Source organism: Bos mutus, chromosome 6, assembly GCF_027580195.1.
Source record: "Bos mutus isolate GX-2022 chromosome 6, NWIPB_WYAK_1.1, whole genome shotgun sequence".
Lineage (NCBI taxonomy): Eukaryota > Metazoa > Chordata > Mammalia > Artiodactyla > Bovidae > Bos > Bos mutus.
In genome coordinates this window covers 115,247,667-115,265,653 of record NC_091622.1, presented here as the reverse complement: position 1 = coordinate 115,265,653, position 17,987 = coordinate 115,247,667, and the positions used below count along the sequence as shown (strand labels likewise).

The 17,987-nt window shown below is 49.8% G+C and overlaps 1 protein-coding gene across 11 annotated transcripts in view; it reads left to right on the top strand.

The window, feature by feature from the left end:
* GRK4 (G protein-coupled receptor kinase 4) overlaps positions 1-17,987 on the top strand; it is a 58,180-nt gene that overhangs the window by 25,786 nt on the left and 14,407 nt on the right. For 8 of the 11 annotated variants that reach the window (XM_070372805.1, XM_070372808.1, XM_070372806.1 and 5 more), the window contains 5 exons: positions 5,415-5,518; positions 8,819-8,911; positions 10,081-10,144; positions 13,689-13,829; positions 16,011-16,201. In XM_070372805.1, the coding sequence (XP_070228906.1) occupies positions 5,415-5,518; positions 8,819-8,911; positions 10,081-10,144; positions 13,689-13,829; positions 16,011-16,201 (593 nt within the window). Of the gene's footprint in view, positions 1-5,414; positions 5,519-8,818; positions 8,912-10,080; positions 10,145-13,688; positions 13,830-16,010; positions 16,202-17,987 lie in introns of those variants that run through there. The other 3 variants (XM_070372802.1, XM_070372809.1, XM_070372810.1) reach the window with 3 other exon arrangements.

Genomic DNA, 17,987 nt, shown 5'->3' with positions numbered 1-17,987 from the left:
AGCCCATTTGGGTCTGAACCATCTCTGCCACTCTCTCACTGTGGGAATATCTTTGTGCCCACTAGACGTTCCACTGAGAGCTGTAGAAGAGAGGTTGTATTTATGTAGCTTCTAAATCTTTTTTATTAATTTCTTTTTTCTTCCTTACCTTCTCTGAAGAAAAACTAAAATAGCAAGGGAAGTTGTCAAGGAGAAAGGTGCAGTGTGAAGAGTTGCCCTGGTCGACACAAGTATGGAAGCGGGAGGGGCAGCAGTGCCTGCTTCTGCTGCTGTTCAGTCGCTCAGTCGTGTCTGACTCTCTGCGACCCATGAATAGCAACCTGCCAGGCTTCCCTGTCCTTCATTATCTCCGGGAGTTTGCCCACACTCATGTGCTATCCAGCCATCTCATCCTCTGTCAGCCCCTTATCCTGCCTCAATCTTTCCCAGCATAAGGGTCTTCTCCAATGTCAGCTCTTCACATCAGGTGTCCAGAGTATTGGAGATCAAGCTTCAGCATCAGTCCTTCCAATGAATATTTAGGGTTGATCTCCTTCAGGATTGACTGGTTTGATGTCCTTGCTGTCCAAGGGACTCTCAAGAGTCTTCTCCAGCACCACAGTGCAGTTCTTTCCTGCTTAGCCTTCCTGATGGTCCAACTCTCACATCTGTATGTGACTACTGGAAAAACCATGGCCTTTGGCTATACAGACTTTTTGTCAACAAAGTGATAGCTCTGTGTTTTAGTATGCTGTCTACGTTTATTATAGCTTTTCTTCCAAGGAGCAAGTGTCTTTTAATTTCATGGCTACAGTCACCATCCACAGTGATTTTGGAGCCAAGAAAATAAAGTCTGTCACCGTTTCCACTTTTTCCCCTTCTCTTTGCCATGAAGTGAAGGGACCGGTTGCCATGATCTTACTTTTTTGAACTTTGAGCTTTAAGCCAGCTTTTCTACTCTCCTCTTTCACCTTCATCAAGAGGCTCTTTAGTTCCTCTTTGCTTTTTGCCATTAGGGTGGTGTCATCTGCATATCTGAGGTTATTGATATTTCTCTGGGCAATCTTGATTCCAGCTTGTGCTTCATCCAGCCTGGCATTTCGCATGATTTACTCTGCATATAAAGTTACACAAGCATGGTGACAGTATACAGCCTTGACATACTCTTTTCTCAATTTGGAACCAGTCTGTTGTTCCATGTCTGGTTCTAACTGTTGCTTCTTGACCTGCATACAGATTTCTTAGGAGGCAGGTAAAAGTGGTCTGGTATTCCCATCTGTGTAAGAATTTTCCACATTTTGTTGTGATCCACACAGTCAAAGGCTTTAGTATAGTCAATGAAGCGGAAGTAGATGTTTTTCTGGAATTCTCTTGCTTTTTCTGTGATCCAGCGGATGTTGTCAATTTGATCTCTGATTCCTCTGCCTTTTCTAAATCCTGCTTGTACATCTGGAAGTTCTCTGTTCATATACTGTTGAAGCCTCTTGTGGAGAATTTTGAACATTACTTTGCTAGTGTGTGAGATGAGTGCAACTGTGTGGTAGTTTGAACATTCTTTGGCATTGCCCTTTTTTGGGGAATGGAATGAAAACTGACCTTTTCCAGTCCTGTGGCTACTGCTGAGTTTTCCAAATTTGCTGGCATATTGAGTGCAGCACTTTCATAGCATCATCTTTTAAGATTTGAAATAACTCAGCTGGAGTTCCATCACTTCTAGTTTTGTTCATAGTAATGCTTCCTAAGGCCCGCTTGACCTCACACTCCAGGATGGCTTACAAACAACAGGAACTTATTGCTCACACATCTGGAAGCTGATAGGCAGCACCTCCTTGCTGTGTCCTTAAGTGGTGGAAGAGGTGTGAGGTGTCTCTGGAACCTCCACTATAAGGGCTCCAGCCCCACTCGCAGGAGCTCCATCCTCTTGATCTAAGCATCTCCCAAGGCTCTGCCTCCCAGTATCATCACTTTGGGGGTTAGGAATTCAACATACATATTTGGGGCACACATTCAGATTGGAGCAGTCGTATATAGGACATCCTGAGTATTTGTACACATTAGGGAGAAAGAAAGCTGCGAGAGCTAGTAAATGAATTCAGCAAGCTTGCAGGATCCTGGATCACTAAACAAGCTTCTATTGTGTTTCTATACACTATCATTTAAAGTCCAAAAATGAAATTAAATCAACTCCATTTACAATAGCATAAAAAAGAGTAGAAGGGTTAGCAGTAATTGTTTATAACAAAAGAAGTGCAACATTTAACACACTGAAAACTTCAAAACATCATTGAAAGAAAGTAAAGCAGAACTGTAATAAAATGGAAAGACATCCTGCGTTCACAAGTTAATTAATTAACAAGTAGATCTTAGAATCCATACACATACTGAAAGGGTCATGAATAGTTACAACAATCTTAAAAAGCAAAGTTGGAGGACTTAACACCTCTCAATTTCAAAACTTACTACAAAGCTACAGGACAGTATGGTCCTGGCATGAGGACAGACATATAGATCAACAGAACAGAACTGAGAGTCTGGAAGCTGTCAGTTGACTTAAGGCTGCCAGGACTATTCATTCGGGGAAAGGAGAGTCTTTTCCATAAATGGTGCCGGGACAGCCGGGTACCCATGTGCAGAAGAAGGAAGTTGGACCCTTATTTAATACTGTATACAAAAAGTAACTTGACTGTGAACACCGTACTGCTCCTAGAGGAAGCCTCTCAGGCGTGACTCTTAGCTGTAGAACTTCAGGTGTGAAGCTTCACGACCTCAATTTAGACGGTGGGTTCTCATGTGACATTGAAAGGACAGCAACAAAAGAAAACAACAGATAAACTGGACTTCATCAAAGTACAGTGCTTCAAAGCGCACCGTGAAGAAGAGAGGCGGAAGAGAGTGGGGGACATACGAGCAGGCCAGTGTCGGACTCGGATCGGGCACCCAAAATGCGTAAGCAGCTCTTGGAGTCCAACAGTAGAAGACAGCCCGAGTTTAAAAATAATGCAGGTTTGTGTTTTTAACAGAGGATAATAAGCATATATCTGCAAAATCTACCCCCTCTCCGTCCCCACTGGTGGACCTTCCCATCAGAGTTCTCATTGTCCAAAACTTTAAAAAGTAAGGCACTGGGTCCTTTGGTAAATTTTCGCTGGCAATTACCTTTCCTGAAAAATAAGTATTGTTCCTTAATTTAAAGCCGCAGAAGGAATCTCTATTCCGCTTTCCTTGTGCTTGGTATCAGGCCAGTGGTCCCATCCTTAGCTTGCTGCACTTAGCTTGCCTCATGTCTCTGCTCATGGGGGATCTGAGCACTGCTTTTCCTTCCTGTGGAAATAGATTTCTGTTAGTGTGTTTTCTAAGACACTGAAGGAAGGATCTCTATTTGGAGTAAGTCATTAAATAGTCTTCATAGAATTAACCTGCTGTTTAATTTAGCTTTAGGAAATTGAGACCTTTGGAGGGGAAATAATACTATGGAAAACCCTAAGAGCTATGTCTGTAAAACGTGTATTTTTGAGACAAGTGTTGGAATTTAATGGCTTTGTCTGCTGGAAATTTTGTCTTGTTTTCTGTTTGGCCCCGTGCCTGGAACAATGCGCATTTGATGAGTCAGTGAGTGACCAAACTTGTTTACCCTCATCGTAGCCTCTCCGTGTAGGAAGAAAGTAGCCTTGGGGGCACACTGCTCAGGTGAGGCTCCACTGCTGTTTCTGTGGCTGCACCAGAACGTTCCGTAGTTTGTCAAGCCTCTTCCATCAGGTTGTTATGAGGCTAAATGACATAATGCATCAGTTGTTTTAGGCAATTCAATGACAGCTATTAATCATTATTAGTTATAACAGTATTATTGGTTTTGGGGGGAAATGTGAGTTTACTTCTTATATATGTCTACCAGTAGTTCAGCAGAGAAGGCAAATGGCACCCCACTCCAGTACTCTTGCCTGGAGATTCCCATGGATGGAGGAGCCTGGTTGGCTGCAGTCTATGGGGTCACTACGAGTCGGACATGACGAGTTGGACACGACTGAGCGACTTCACTTTCATTTTTCACTTTCATGCATTGGAGAAGGAAGTGGCAACCCACTCCAGTGTTCTTGCCTGGAGAATCCCAGAGACGGGGGAGCCTGGTGGGCTGCCATCTCTGGGGTCGCACAGAGTTGGACACGACTGACATGACTTAGCAGCGGCAGCAGCGGCAGCAGTTCAGCATCTTTGATAATGAACTTTGATTTGTAGAAAACAAAAAGTTGTATTGTGGTTATTCAGCTACCCCACAGCCAGAAATCAGTAAGTTCAATGTACAGTTGAATGTGATCTGTGTATTTTTTTTTCAATAAATCAGGACAGCAGTTTTGCTGTGTGTTTTCTTTTTCCAGAATCCTCTTCGTGAGGGTCAGGAGAGGGGAGAGCTGGTGTGTGGGGATGTTGTTGAGAATATAGACTCCTAGAGCCTTTTTGCAGAGCAGTTTTGCAATAAATACCAGTGTTTTAAATGTGTGTATCTTTTGAGCTAGTATTTCTCCCTCTAGGAATCTACCTTATAAAACACAGCTGTGGAAAACGTTCACAGCAGTGATGTTTGCCGTGGCGAGAACTGGCAACGAACTGTTGAGGGGGCAGAAGCCCATTCTCTAGAAGCCATGCAGTCATTGAGGAAGCAGGGTAGCTCTGTGGGTGTCAGCATATACCTACCGCGCTATACATGTATTTATCCCTTTTCTGTGAGGGGGGAAGATGTGTCTGTTTCTGAGTGTGTGTGTTTACATTTTCAATTGTGATTAAAAAAAAACCAAATTTCCCATCGTAACCATTTCGAGGCGTACAGTTCAGTAGAGTTAAGTGCGTTCATACTGACGTGCAGACTGTCAACCACCGCCCGTCTCCTGGACGGTTTTCATCTTGCACAACTGTGGCTCTGTCCCCATTAAACACTAACTCCCACTGCCCCTGCCCGCAGCCCCTGGCCCCCTACCATCTGCTTTCTGTCTGTGAATCTGACTAGTCCAGGGACCTCATGTAAGGAGAATCATACAGTATATTTCTTTTTGAGACTGGCTTATGTCACTTAGCGTAGTGTCCCTAAGGTTCTTCCATGTGGTAACAGGTCTTAGAATTCCTTTCTTTTTTGAGGCTGAACAATATCGGTGTCTGAGTTTGCATCCCCCACTGCTGGGCACTTGGGTGGCTCCTGTGCCTCCAGTGTCGGGGACCATGCTGCGCACATGCCTGTACGGGCGTCTTTGGGGCTTGCAGGGGATGGCTGGAAGAGGCAGCTGACACGGCACTCCAGACAGGGAGGCTGGTGGGGGCAGAGGGGGCGCCGGACCGTCCCTTCATCCCCTTCACGGTGTGGCTGTTGTCAATAAGCACGAGATTCTGCCTTCAGCTGGTCATTCATGAAATCACTAACTGTCGCGTTTGGTTTGTGCCGTCTGAAGGGTTCGCCAGCCCCTCTACCAGAAATACCTGAACACGTGGTGCTCAAGTGCAGGCAGAGACTGTGGGAGGACCCATCCAAAGACATCTTCGAGGAGTGCACCAGGTGAGTGGGTGCACGCGGCCGGGGGCTCTGCCAGGGCCGGGGTCCCGCAGCCTCTGCGCGGGGGCGTGTCCTCGCTGGATTAGGGCAGTCCCCTCCACCGTCAGGCGGATGAGGAGTGACGACCACACATGCACAGGGGCACCCTGAAGCGCCAGGTCGCAAGCGTGGCTTTGCTGCCTGCCCGGCCCCTCTGCCTAGCCCCATAGAGCGGGCACTGAAAATATCTCTTCTGCAGACCTTTGCAGTTAGGACAGGAACATCCCGAGTCCAAGCAGTCACCTGAGTTCAGCTTCCTCGCGTGCTCAGGAGGAAAGAGTGGTAGCTGAAGTGACCTGGCCCCAGGCGTGGAGTTGTTTGTAAGCAGACGGGTGTCAGTCATTCCCTCAACACGCGCCCGCTGAGCCCTGCCCTGTCGGGACGGGAGTCTGCTCCCTGTGGCGGCCATAAGGTGAGGCTGACCCAGGAGCCCGGAGCTGAGGGCAGGCTGTTAGCAGGGCCGAGTGTCTGAACACCCCAGAGAGGCTCCTTCTTTGCCCTTCCTGCTTCTGCTGTTGAAACTCTGTTCTGATGTTGAAAACCGTGGGAGTTGCTCATGACTGAAGAGACTGGTCCGAAATTCTGCCTTCTCTGTGCAGAAACTTCAAGAGATGGACATAACAGCTGATAATCTTTAAACAGGTGTTGGTATTCCGACATCTGTTTGGTTAGTTCATTTGACAGGTGGCTCTCCACTCCTACATGTTTATTAACTGTCATTTACCATCCGCTGCACGTGGCATCGGCACTGGAGACGGCAGCACAACATCGTGTGGCCTCTAGGAGTTTGGGTTCTTGTTATTCTGCCTCATCCCTGTCTTGTCATGGCCTTTATTTCCCCCAAGCCCTCCCTTCTCAGTTTGGTTCCCAGAATCCTGGTCCTGCGTAGTGAGCTAAGTGGGTCCTCTCTGCTTCCCACACGAAGCTCTGGTGAGAGTCCGCACGTGACGGTTAGTGGGAGTGTGAAGATGAACACATCAGAAACCAGTGATGAGCTGATGCGCGGTTTTCAGTGTCATGAATTCACAGATTGTGTGCGGTGGGTTCATGTGCCAGGCTAGGGCAGTGGCGCAGAGTCTGCTGCTTTGAGGCAAGGAGTATTGGGAAGTAAAGTTGACATCCTGGGAAGCTGACTTAGCCGTTGACCTTACTAATTTATACAGACCGTGAAACACACAAACGAGTTAGAATCAGGCAGTGTTTGTATTCTTTCACGGAGACACCGAGGGACCTTTATAAAGGGGATTAACTGAGCCGACGGTGTTAGAATCCTGACTGGTCACAGGTGTTTGGAGCTGAGCTGCCCACGTGCTCGCCAGGGACAGGAGCCCCAGGGCAGGGCCACCCCTGCTCACACGTGGGGGTGTGAGGGCCCGGCCTCCGGGACAGGCTTAGTTCTAGGACTGCAGTGGCAGCCTCTCAGCACCCAGTGTCACTGACGGAGTTCGTGTTGATGTGGGATGTGACGGCACCGATGTTCTGCTGTCCTGCAGAGCAGTGACGTGGTCCCCTGGCCTGTGGCCTCTGGTAAGCCCTTCCGTGAGAATGAGAGTTTAAGACGCTAACGGATGACTTAGTGCATTTATAAACACACGTCATTACTGAACTCCCTCTAAAGTGAAAGTCACTCAGTCATGTCTGACTCTTTGCGACCCCATGGACTATATAATCCATGGAATTCTCCAGGCCAGAATAGTAGAGTGGGTAGCCTTTCCCTTCTCCAGCGGATCTTCCCAACCCAGGGATCAAACCCAGGTCCTCTGCACTGCAGGCAGATTCTTTACCAGCTGAGCCACCAGGGAAGCCCCGATTCCCTCTCCAGGGTCTCGGAAGTAGGGAGCCTCAGAACACAAGTTGAGAAGTGCTGTGCTATAACATCAGTCAATCCAGGAACATCTGAATAACCTCTTTGTACAAAATAAAGGGAAGCAAATCAAGTGATTTGCTCAGAAGTCTGAAACCAGTATGGTGCTGGGATTATTCTCACAGCCTCCTCACTCACGACCTACTAGCAGTTCTCAGATAGGCTGTGGTCATTCCCGGTTAAACTCCACCACGCCCAGGGGATGGCTTCCTCTCTCTCTGTCGGTGACTCCACTGCGGCTCAGGAGGGCTCCGTCTGCTCCCCACCCAGGATTAGTGCGCTGCAGCCGCAGGGCCCTGGCCACCCCCGTCCCAAGCTGGACGCCACCGACTCACCTGTGTCCTTGACTGAGCGGTCAGGGTCGTCAGGACGGGCTGTGGACGGTCCCTCCAGCGTCAGCTCCGTAGATGCTGATCCACTGCAGCGCCGTTTTAAAGGGCAGGCTGCGTCCTGTTCCTCACCTACTCCCCAAGGACCAATTGTATTCCTACTATCACAGAGTCATAAATAAACCTAAGAGGCAGGGCTCATTGCAGAAGATTTCTTCAAGAAACGTGTAGCATCAAACGATGTATTGAGTGCTCTGATTGGCTAATTGTGTTATTGTCTTTGGTTCGCTGGGCCTTGCTGCGCGGGGCTTTGCTCTAGCTGCGGGGAGGCGGCTGCTCCTCGTTGTGGCGTCCGGGCTTCTCGCGGTGCTGGCCTCTCTTGTGTGGAGCACGGGCTCTAGGCACCCGGGCTCAGCAGTGCAGTGGGCTCCGTGCTGTGGCTCACGGGTTTAGTTGCCCTGCGGCGTGTGGGACCTTCCGGGACCAGGGGTCGGACCCGTGCCTCCTGCGCTGGCGGCAGATTCTTAACCACTGTACCGCCAGGGAAGTCCTCGAGAGCTTTATTTTTAATATTTAAAAAAAAGGTGACGTCACATATTAACAGTTTCTACCCTATGACTGTTATCACTTATACATTTACACCAATAGTAATTGCAAACTGTTTACATTCCCTCCTGAAATACATGTGCCTCCATGTGTGCAGGCACACATATGCACGCGCGCACACACACACACACACACACACACCTTGAGTATATTTTAAACTATTGTTTTTCTACTGGAAGATTATTTTTATCAAGTAATTACTTCACTGATATTCTAATACTTAAAAAGTACCTCTGATTTTAGAAAGGTAAATTGGTTTTATTTCTTTTGAATTCTTGCGGTCATGTTTTCACTGGTAGCATTGGAAACTAGTGTGAGATTCTGTAGTTGCAAAATTCAGTATACTGAATTGTGGGTAATGATTCATTTTCCCGTATCCTGCGCTCACTCATGCATTAAATCACAGAGTTGTCTTCATTTTGTACTGCAGCCAGATGTACATAGTTGCATAAAATCTCTTTCTAGAATTGTCCATGACCATTTAAGTGAAGAAGCATTTGAAGAATACCAAGAAAGTGCATATTTTTCTCGATTTTTACAGTGGAAATGGCTGGAAAGGTATGTTCTCCTCTGACATTCAGTGAACAAATCGTGACTTCCATTTGCATTCTGACCGATGTATACCTTTCTGTCAAAATACTATTGGAAATCTTATTATTAATATTGTACAATTTCTTCTGATCCAGTGGGCCCTGTTTCCTCTTGTTAAAATGACAGTTAGCCCTGCTGGTGCCACCGTGGGACAGTAAACCGTGTCCTGGGTTCACAGAGACAGAACCCGACGTGGTGCTCGGCTCTTTGCCATCTCAGCCGCTACCCAGACGCCTACTAGCTGTGTGTCCTCAGTGACGTGGCCTGCATGGGCTTTGGGTGACCTACCCCCTGGAGAAAGAAATAGCAGCCCACTCCAGTATTCTTGGAAATCCCGTGGACAAGAGGAGCCTGGTGGGCTACAGTCCATGGGGTCACAGAGAGTCCGACATGGCTTGGTGACTAAACCACCACCACCACCCTGGACGCTGGAGTCACCGGAGGAACGAGTGTGGAACACTCAGCACAGGGCTCGGTGCACAACACACATGCTCAGGAAGTGTTCAGTTCAGCTCAGTCACTCAGTCGTGTCCGACTCTTTGCTACCCCATGAATCACAGCACGCCAGGCCTCCCTGTCCATCACCAACTCCCGGAGTTCACCCAGACTCACGCCCATTGAGTCGGTGATGCCTTCCAGCCGTCTCCTCCTCTGTGTTAGCTGCTACCAGCGTTGTTACAATGATTGTTGATTTATTAAATTTCAGTTCTAGCTCATACAGGTTTCTTTTGCTACGGTGTCAACACCGCCTTTGAGGCTCTTTCTTCAAAGAGCAGCTCCCTGTCAATGTCATTTCCCTCACCAGCCTTCTGAGAGGCCCAGGAGCTGTGCCAAAGAGAACACAGAGGGCTCTCCTAGTGTGGGCTGCCGCAGACTTGTGTTTAGTTCCGTCAGTAAGGATAGCAGGATCATTCTGCGTCTGTCTTCAGTGTTTTCACAGTTTTAAATGTTAGCGTGCTTGTCTCTTGAAAGCTGTCCCGCTGAGGAGCCCCTCTCTGAGCACAGGCAGCTGGTCCTGGGCACCCTCCCCAGGGTCCCCTTCTCAGGCCAGGCCAGCGGCTAGGTAGGTTTTTCTCTTTCCAAATAGCAATGTGATGTGAGACCTGAGGCTTTCTTTTTCCCTTGTCATTAATTAGGCAACCGGTGACAAAGAGCACATTTAGGCACTACAGAGTCCTGGGGAAAGGCGGGTTTGGAGAGGTAAGTCGTACCTGACAGCTGTGAGCAGTACTTCTAGAAAAGCCGAAGGGGGTCACGGAAAGGCGAGATGTTCAGGTAATGTATCGACTCTACCAATCCATTTATTTCTTTACTGTGTATTTTAAGAATACTTTTAGCAGCCACGAGAATTAAGATTGAACTTTGAGCAAAAGGTACATGCTCTTAAAAAATTCAGAGATGCAGTGGGGAGAATGATTCACTATCTTTGTGATTTTACATTTCAGTTCTTAGTTCATGTTTTCAGTGTTCAAGTTTAGTAAGGTTATCCTGACTGAAAAGATTGTTCTGTTTCCATTTGGTGGAGTTTCTGTTATTCCATTCTTATCACTGAGGACTAGCCTGGAAGTTCACATTAGTACAGAGTATATTACTAAATTTTGTTAAATATTATTGAATATGCTTATTTAACTCAACTCTGGATGTGTATGTACCTTACACCTACTTCGAAAGGTGTTAGAAAATATGGAAATTGGGGAAAATCCTAAAGACACTACCCACAGGTTCACGAGAGATGGTCTTTAAATGGGATTGGAGACGGTTGTGGTCGGTGTTCAGAGTCCCGTCACGCTCTCTACAGCAGCTGAAGGAGACACTAACGGCCTCGTTGAGTGTGTGGAGCAGTCACTTTGAGTTCAAGCCTTCCTAAGTCCCAGAGCCGGGTCAGAGCCGGGCCACCATCTGCGTGAGATTCACATGGCATGTGCTCCCAAATTCTAGTCCAGAGCCATGGCCAGCGCCAGCCCGGGAGGAGTCACACTGCTGGGGCCTCCTGTCATCACTCACAGTGGCCACGAGAGGGACTGGTCAGTGTGCCAGCCTCCAGAGAGCCTGTGGGGTGCCCGCTGTGGCCCTGGAGGCTGCCTGGTGCTCTGTGAGCCCCACCCCAGCGTGCTGGGCCCTCGGCGGGAGACGCATCTGCGAGGAGTCCATCTCCTGACGCGCCTCCGGCGCGCTCGGTCCATGCCGCCGGCCCCACACTGCCTCCAGGGACGGAGCTCGGACTTCGTGAGGACAGAGGAAGGAAGCTTCCAGCACCGGGCTCTTGTGTCTACAAAGCAGTGAAGCCCGCGGTCTGGCCACACAGAGGTCTTAACAATGGACTCAGCAGAAACACGTTGGCAAGTTTTCACTGTCGTGAAAAGACTCGGTTTGCTTATGATCTCACAGCACTTTTTAAATGCATCGACTGGTGCTCCCAAACAAACGGCTGGGAGGACAGAGAAACGGTTGTGGTTTTTCACAGATGTGTTCTAGGAGTGCTGCGCTGCGCCAGGCCCAGGGCAGGGGTCAGTGGGTGGTCCATTTCTCTCGGGAATGCCAGTTAGACCCCTGTGACTGAGGCAGATGCCTGGGGCCCTTCCAGTCCAAATGTTGGCAGCGCGTTTACCTTTGCTAAATGCCGCACCTCTTCTGGCAGTGTGAAAGGCCAACATTTTGGTCTCATTTGGTCAACAGCAGTGCTTTCACTTAAGCCCTGAGCCCTCCAGGCAGCCCTGGTGGGTTCTGAGGCCGGTGCAATGGGCAGGGGCTGGGTGAGCAGTGTTGCCTGCTTGATGGGCGGTGGAGAGAGCACGTCCTTGGGACCCACGCACCCTGAGGTCAGGCTCCTGTGCCTCCACTTCCAGCTGTGCGATCGGGGAGCCCGCGGTGGTCTCCTGCAGAGGCCTCATGAGCCCTGCTTCACCATCTCTGTGAGGAGCAGCTGAGGGGCTGCAGAGCCACCCTACCCACTCTCCCTTCTCGCTCTCTGACTTGGCAACTCCACCTGAAGGAATTTGTCTTCAGTGCATGCATGATAAAAGAGATGTGCGAAGACTATGTGCCAAGACTTCGTGGTTGGAAAATGATGAACTGCGTTTTGGAATAGTCACGTATTTGTAGAACGTTTAATGTTGAGAAGATAGTCACACAGTAAGATGAAAAAGTTATAAAATATTATCTGTTCTGTAACATAAGCCCAATTTCCCCTAAAAGCCAGAGGTTGATGGGGAGCAAGCTATATATCCTTGCAGATATATGTACAAAGGGGGCACTTTGAAGCTTATACAGTACAGTATCAGTGATAGTTATCTTAGAATCTGGGTTTTCTATCATTGTCTTTATTAATACTTTCAATATTTTTCACAATGAGGTTTATATTTTACCATCAAAAGTATTTTGGGCGATGGGTAAAATCGTATCACGTCTTGTATTCAGTTTTAGAGCAGTCCTCTGGGGGATTCCCTGGTGGTCCGTGGCTGAGACTCCACGCTCCCAGTGCAGCGGGTCCGGGTTCAGTCTCTGGCCAGGGAACAAGATTGCACACACCCCAGAAACTCCAGTACTTTGACCACCTCATGCGAAGAGTTGACTCATTGGAAAAGACTCTGATGCTGGGAGGGATTGGGGGCAGGAGGAGAAGGGGACGACAGAGGATGAGATGGCTGGATGGCGTCACTGACTCGATGGACGTGAGTCTGAGTGAACTCCGGGAGTTGGTGAGGGACAGGGAGGCCTGGCGTGCTGCGATTCATGGGGTCTCAAAGAGTCAGACACGACTGAGTGAATGATCTGATCTGATCTGATCTGACCTCAAGATCCTGCATGATGCAACAAGGATCCCACATGCTGTAGCTAAGAGCTGGCAGAGCCAAATAAATAAGTATTTAAAATTAATTTAATTAAAATTTTAAAAATAAAGTAATCCTCTGTGCACGCGTGTGGCGTGTGTGTGTGCAGGTGTGGGGTGTGGGCAGGTGGCAGTCAGGAACCATGACAGCCTGCGTCGATAGCCTGGAACCTGGAAGGCTGGTTGCTGTTCAGTTGCTCAGTTGCGTCCGACTCAGCAACTGCATGGACTGTAGCCCGCCAGGCTCCTCTGTCGGTGGGATTTTCCAGGCAAGAATACTGGAGTGGGTTGCCACTTCCTCCTCCAGGGGATATTCCTGACCCAGGGGTCGAATTCATGTCTCCTACAGCTCCTGCATTGGCAAGCAGATTCTTTACCACTGAGCCACCAGGGAAGGCTGGAAGCTGGGAGCTTTATTGTACTGTTCTCTTCACTTACCTTTGTTTGGAAATTTTCATAATGTGAAGTAATATATAAATATTACTTTAAGAACTAATTAAGTAAAATAAAGGTATGAAAGCCTATGGATTCTATGAAATACACGTATTCTTGAATTTTAAAAGTAATCAAGAATATTTACTGTCAGAAACTTTTGTTTTTGTACAGAAAGTAGAAAGATACAGGGAGATATATTTAAGCAGATGCAGCAGGATCTCACAGAGCGAGTTCTGCCGGCACTGTGCTTGGTTCATAAGCTCCCTTCTTCAACAAGGACCCGAGGGTCAGAGGGAAGTGCCCAGGGGGACCCAGCCACGGCTGTGATGGCCGTGGTCTTGGCCCCACAGAGTCCACGCTGCTCTTGACCAGAGGGAACTGTCATGGAGAACACTCTTTTTCTCTTGGCAGCCTGAGAACTGCCAAGTGGATATGAACTGTTGTGTTGTGTCTTTTTTTTTTTTTTTTTTTTAAAACTAGGTCTGTGCCTGTCAAGTGCGAGCTACAGGAAAGATGTACGCCTGTAAGAAGCTGGAGAAGAAAAGGATAAAGAGGAGGAAAGGGGAGGCCATGGCCCTGAGCGAGAAGAGGATCCTAGAGAAAGTGCACAGTAGGTTTGTAGTAAGTATCTTCTCTGTCCTCCCTGGGATGGCGAGCTGGGCAAGTGGCGTCTGTCCAGTGCGTGTGCTGCTGGACACAAGCCCACCCCAGCCGAGTGTGCTCGGGGTTCACTGTCCCGCCGCTGAGGGGAGAGGAGCAGGAGCAGCCCTCCACTGCCCTGCCCAGCCCTCCCTGGACTCAAACAGGTGGTTTGTGATGAATCCGCCCGTGTCCCCACTGCCCAGTCTGGCGCTGACCCTCTGCCCTCTCTGGTGGCATCAGTGGCTGGGCTCACCCTGCGGTTGGCCGAAGCCCCAGCTGGTTGAGAGGCTTGAAGCGCTTCTCTGCCCAGCCCCTCACTTGGGCCTCGTCTGTGTCCGCCTCCGCCCTCTTTCTGACGGCGCAGGTTCACGACTCGCCCTCAGCCAGTGAGCCGAGTTGTGTGAGGCCTGACTCCACCCTCACTGTATGGGTCAGGGCTGAGCCCAGGGGTCCTGGGTCCAGGCTGTGCGTTAAGTAGCGGGTTTTCATCTCCACAGCTGCTTCCTCCACCTAATTACATGTTGAAGGAAGAGAGGGAAAGACGACTTATAAAAGGCTTCATGGTGTCATTTACTTCTCAGTTCTGAGGTCAGCACTTCGTGCTGGGCACAAGGCTTCCAAGACAGACAGGCCTTCAGAGCTGTCACCTAGTTTAACAGCAAGGGTTTGCTGTGTGTGCGACGTGTCAGCCTTCTGTACGTGCTTTACAAGAAAACCTTTGATAAAATGGGCTTATCTTAGCGTCGCTTTAAACATATTTGTGTAACTATCTCCAAACACCAAAATCTACAGTCTAGCGCTGCAAAAGGGACATGGATAATAGTTATGGTTTGTTCTACTGAAATACAATATTTTGGTTTCTGTACTCTTGGCCTCTTGCCAGGATCCTGGAAATACTTTCCCTTGCCCTTGATCTGTTCATTACTTCCTGCTTACGGCCAATCTCAGGGGGTCCTGACTGGTACTTCTGTGGAGTTCATCTCCTCTTCCTCCTCACAGCCCCTCCCCAACCCCCCACCACAACATGACTGTGTGTGAAGGCAGTCCAAGACTCTCTAGATAACTGGTTGAGAATTTGGCCAAGTTATTAGATATGGCACCAACTAGATACGAAACAGTTTGAAAAACTTTGATTGAAACCATTTACAATAGCATTAAGAAACATCAGAATCTAGACAAAAATCCAGTGAAATGTGCAAGACTTCTACACTGGAAACTGTAAAACAATATTTACACACAACTACAGATGCCCTGAACAAACGGTGGGGTGCCCTGCTCACGGGTGGGAGCCTCAGGACTGTGGTGGCCGTAAGACAAGTGAAATGCAGCCCAGCCAGAATCCCAGAAGGACGTGTATGTGTGTACTCACGGGTGTAAACTGACTTGCAGACCAGCAGGACAGTGGGTGAAGAGCTTGAACAGGCACTTCACGAGAGAGGCTCACAAAACCAGTATTGGGCATGGCTGAGAGGTGTCCCCTGCGTGTGCAGAGGAGCGAGCGGCGAGACCACAGGAGAGTGCCGAAGCTTCAGGGCATGGCTGGCGGCACAGGCACTGGGAGAGCTGAGCAGCTCTGCACCCCTCTGCTCCGCCGGAGGCGTCCGACTCCCATGCCGAGCACAGACAGTCCGCAAGCATGGGGTGCCAGTGCTCGACGGCTAGAATGTAGCTTTGAGGAGTTCCACCCCAAGTTCTTTGTGAAGGTTGACACCTACTCACTTAGACATGGCTCCCCCAGTGGCTCAGCAGCAAAGAATCCACCAGCTGCTGCAAGAGACGTGGGAGACTCGAGTTTGATTCCTGGGTGGGGAAGATCCCCTGGAGAAGGAAATGGCAACCCACTCCAGTATTCTTCCCTGGGACATTCCATGGACAGAGGAGCCGGGCGGCCTGCAGTCCATGGGGTCACAAAGAGCTGGACGTGACCGAGCGCGCACGCACTTGGGAAGTTCTCTGCTTTCGGCGCTGAGCAGCTGCTAGCGCTTCATCAGGTAGAGGTTTGCGATGGTGCTGGTGCACTTCTCCCCCAAAGCAGGCCGCGTTTCGGTGCTCTCACTGTGAACGTACACGGACTGTTTGACTGTTGCTCACAAATAGAGTGCATCGCCAATGAACGAGCAGGTTTTTGCATTTTCTTTCCTATAACACTGCTGTCCTCAGGTTAGCTTATGTTACACATACCAAACCAAAAAGTCCCTGTGCTTGGTGCTAACCATTATGAACGGAGGGGACCTGAAGTTTCACATTCACAACCTGGGCGACCCCGGCTTCGAGGAGCAGAGAGCGATCTTCTACGCGGCCGAGCTGTGCTGTGGCTTGGAGGATCTGCAGCGGGAGCGCATTGTATACAGGTAGGGGCGCAGGGCTCCCGGGGCCTCGAGGCCTGTCTGCCCTGAGCGGCTCTCATGGGCCACGTGGGGGCTGGGGCGGGAGGGCCGGTGGGGAGCCCTGGCCCTGATCCCTGGGGCCGCGCCCTCACCATTGGAAGTATGGCCAATCAGGGGCAGACCTCGGTTTTCTTTTTAGTTCTCTTCTCTCTCCGGTAAGTACTTTTCATTTAAGTTGGTCGTGCTGCTCACAAGCACGAGAGGAACCCATTTCCAAAGTCCTTAGATATTTCGATAGTTGTTCCGAGGATTGGGGACGATGTTCCAACAAAATAACAAATGTTCTGAAATAATTGTACTTATTTTAATACTTTTTTCATCTTAGAATTCAGTAGAGAAAATTAAGTGCCGTGGATGGAATTTTGTGTGACGCATAAATCTGGGTTTTAGGGACAGCAGTCCCTCTCCCACCTTTAGAAGCAGGGGTCCTGAGCGCTGACACTCTTCGGGGCCGCCCCAGGCCACTCCCTGCGTTCAGCCCAGTGCATCCACCTGCGGGCCGTGTGCGCTCATCCCCTAGTGGGTGCGTCTAGCTGGCCTTCTCAGTTCCCAAGGGCTCTGCCCACTCCTTCCCCTCTAGCCCACATCCTCCCTGAATCTGGTCCCCAGATCAGTCCAGCATATTTGTCTGATCCCTCTGTGTTTCCCGTGGTCAGTGGCCGAGGTCACGTCCTCCTCAGATGGGCTTGCTCTCCCGGAGCTTGTCTGGCGTCATCTTGCCTGCCCTGCTCGTGCGTCTGCCCTCTCAGGGGCCTTTCTTTCCGGCCCCCTCCTGCCATCACGCAGAATTAGTGCACAGACACCCACTTTCTAGAAGCCCCTTCCCCTGGCTGGTCCTCAGAGTGCTCCGTGTTGCCCATCCTGGGGCCGGTCCCCCTGGCTGGCTCACTTCCGAGAAGACCTTCCTCTTCTCCATCCCAATTCTGATGTGATTTTTCTTCTTTGTCTTTTGTGGCCCAGAGCCAAGTTGAGTATCTCCTGAGGATCAGCTCCCAGCAGGCTGGGCTGATGGGTGACGGTCCCACCTACCATGAGTTGTGCAGAAGGTGGGGGCACAGGCTGCTACTCTGGGACTTACGGGGGCGGCTGGAGGAGCTCTGATTGCTACGTGGCTGCTGGAGGAAGTGAGCTTGTTACAGTTAAGTCCAGCTGAGCCGCCTTGGCCTGCTTCGTGTTGAGATGCATTCCCTGCACTGGTCAGACGGTTCCGTTCCCCAGCCTTCTACCCTGGGCTCCCGCCTGCCCTCTGACTGAGCAGGTCTGTCTTGTGCCTGCTGCGTCCAGGAGACCTGCCATCAGGAGGCACCCCTGAGCGTCTGTTGCACGCATGAGCCATGGCCTTCAGACTCTGACGGCCTGTCCCGCCTCCAAGGCACTGCACACAGGCTTCACGGGGAAGGTGCCCGTGTCCCCTTGCCTTTCCTCAGAGACCACCACTGACAGCTTTCATCAGACCAGGTCCTAGAGAGAGTGTCTTCCTCTTTGCACAGAGGTAGTACAAATAAAAATGCTCTCCTATTTTAGCAGCTCCAAAATCAAAAAGGAAGAGACACACAGGATGGGCGTTTATCATTTTCAAATATTTATTTATTTGCGTGTTCTGTCTGCGCCAGGTCTCAGTAGTGGAGGCAGGGTCCTTGTTTGTAGTGTATGCGACCTAGTTCCCTGACCAGGGATGGAACTGCAGGTCCTCTGCTGTGGGAGTTCAGAGTCTTAGCCACGGGACCACAGGCTCCTTCCTGGGGAGTGG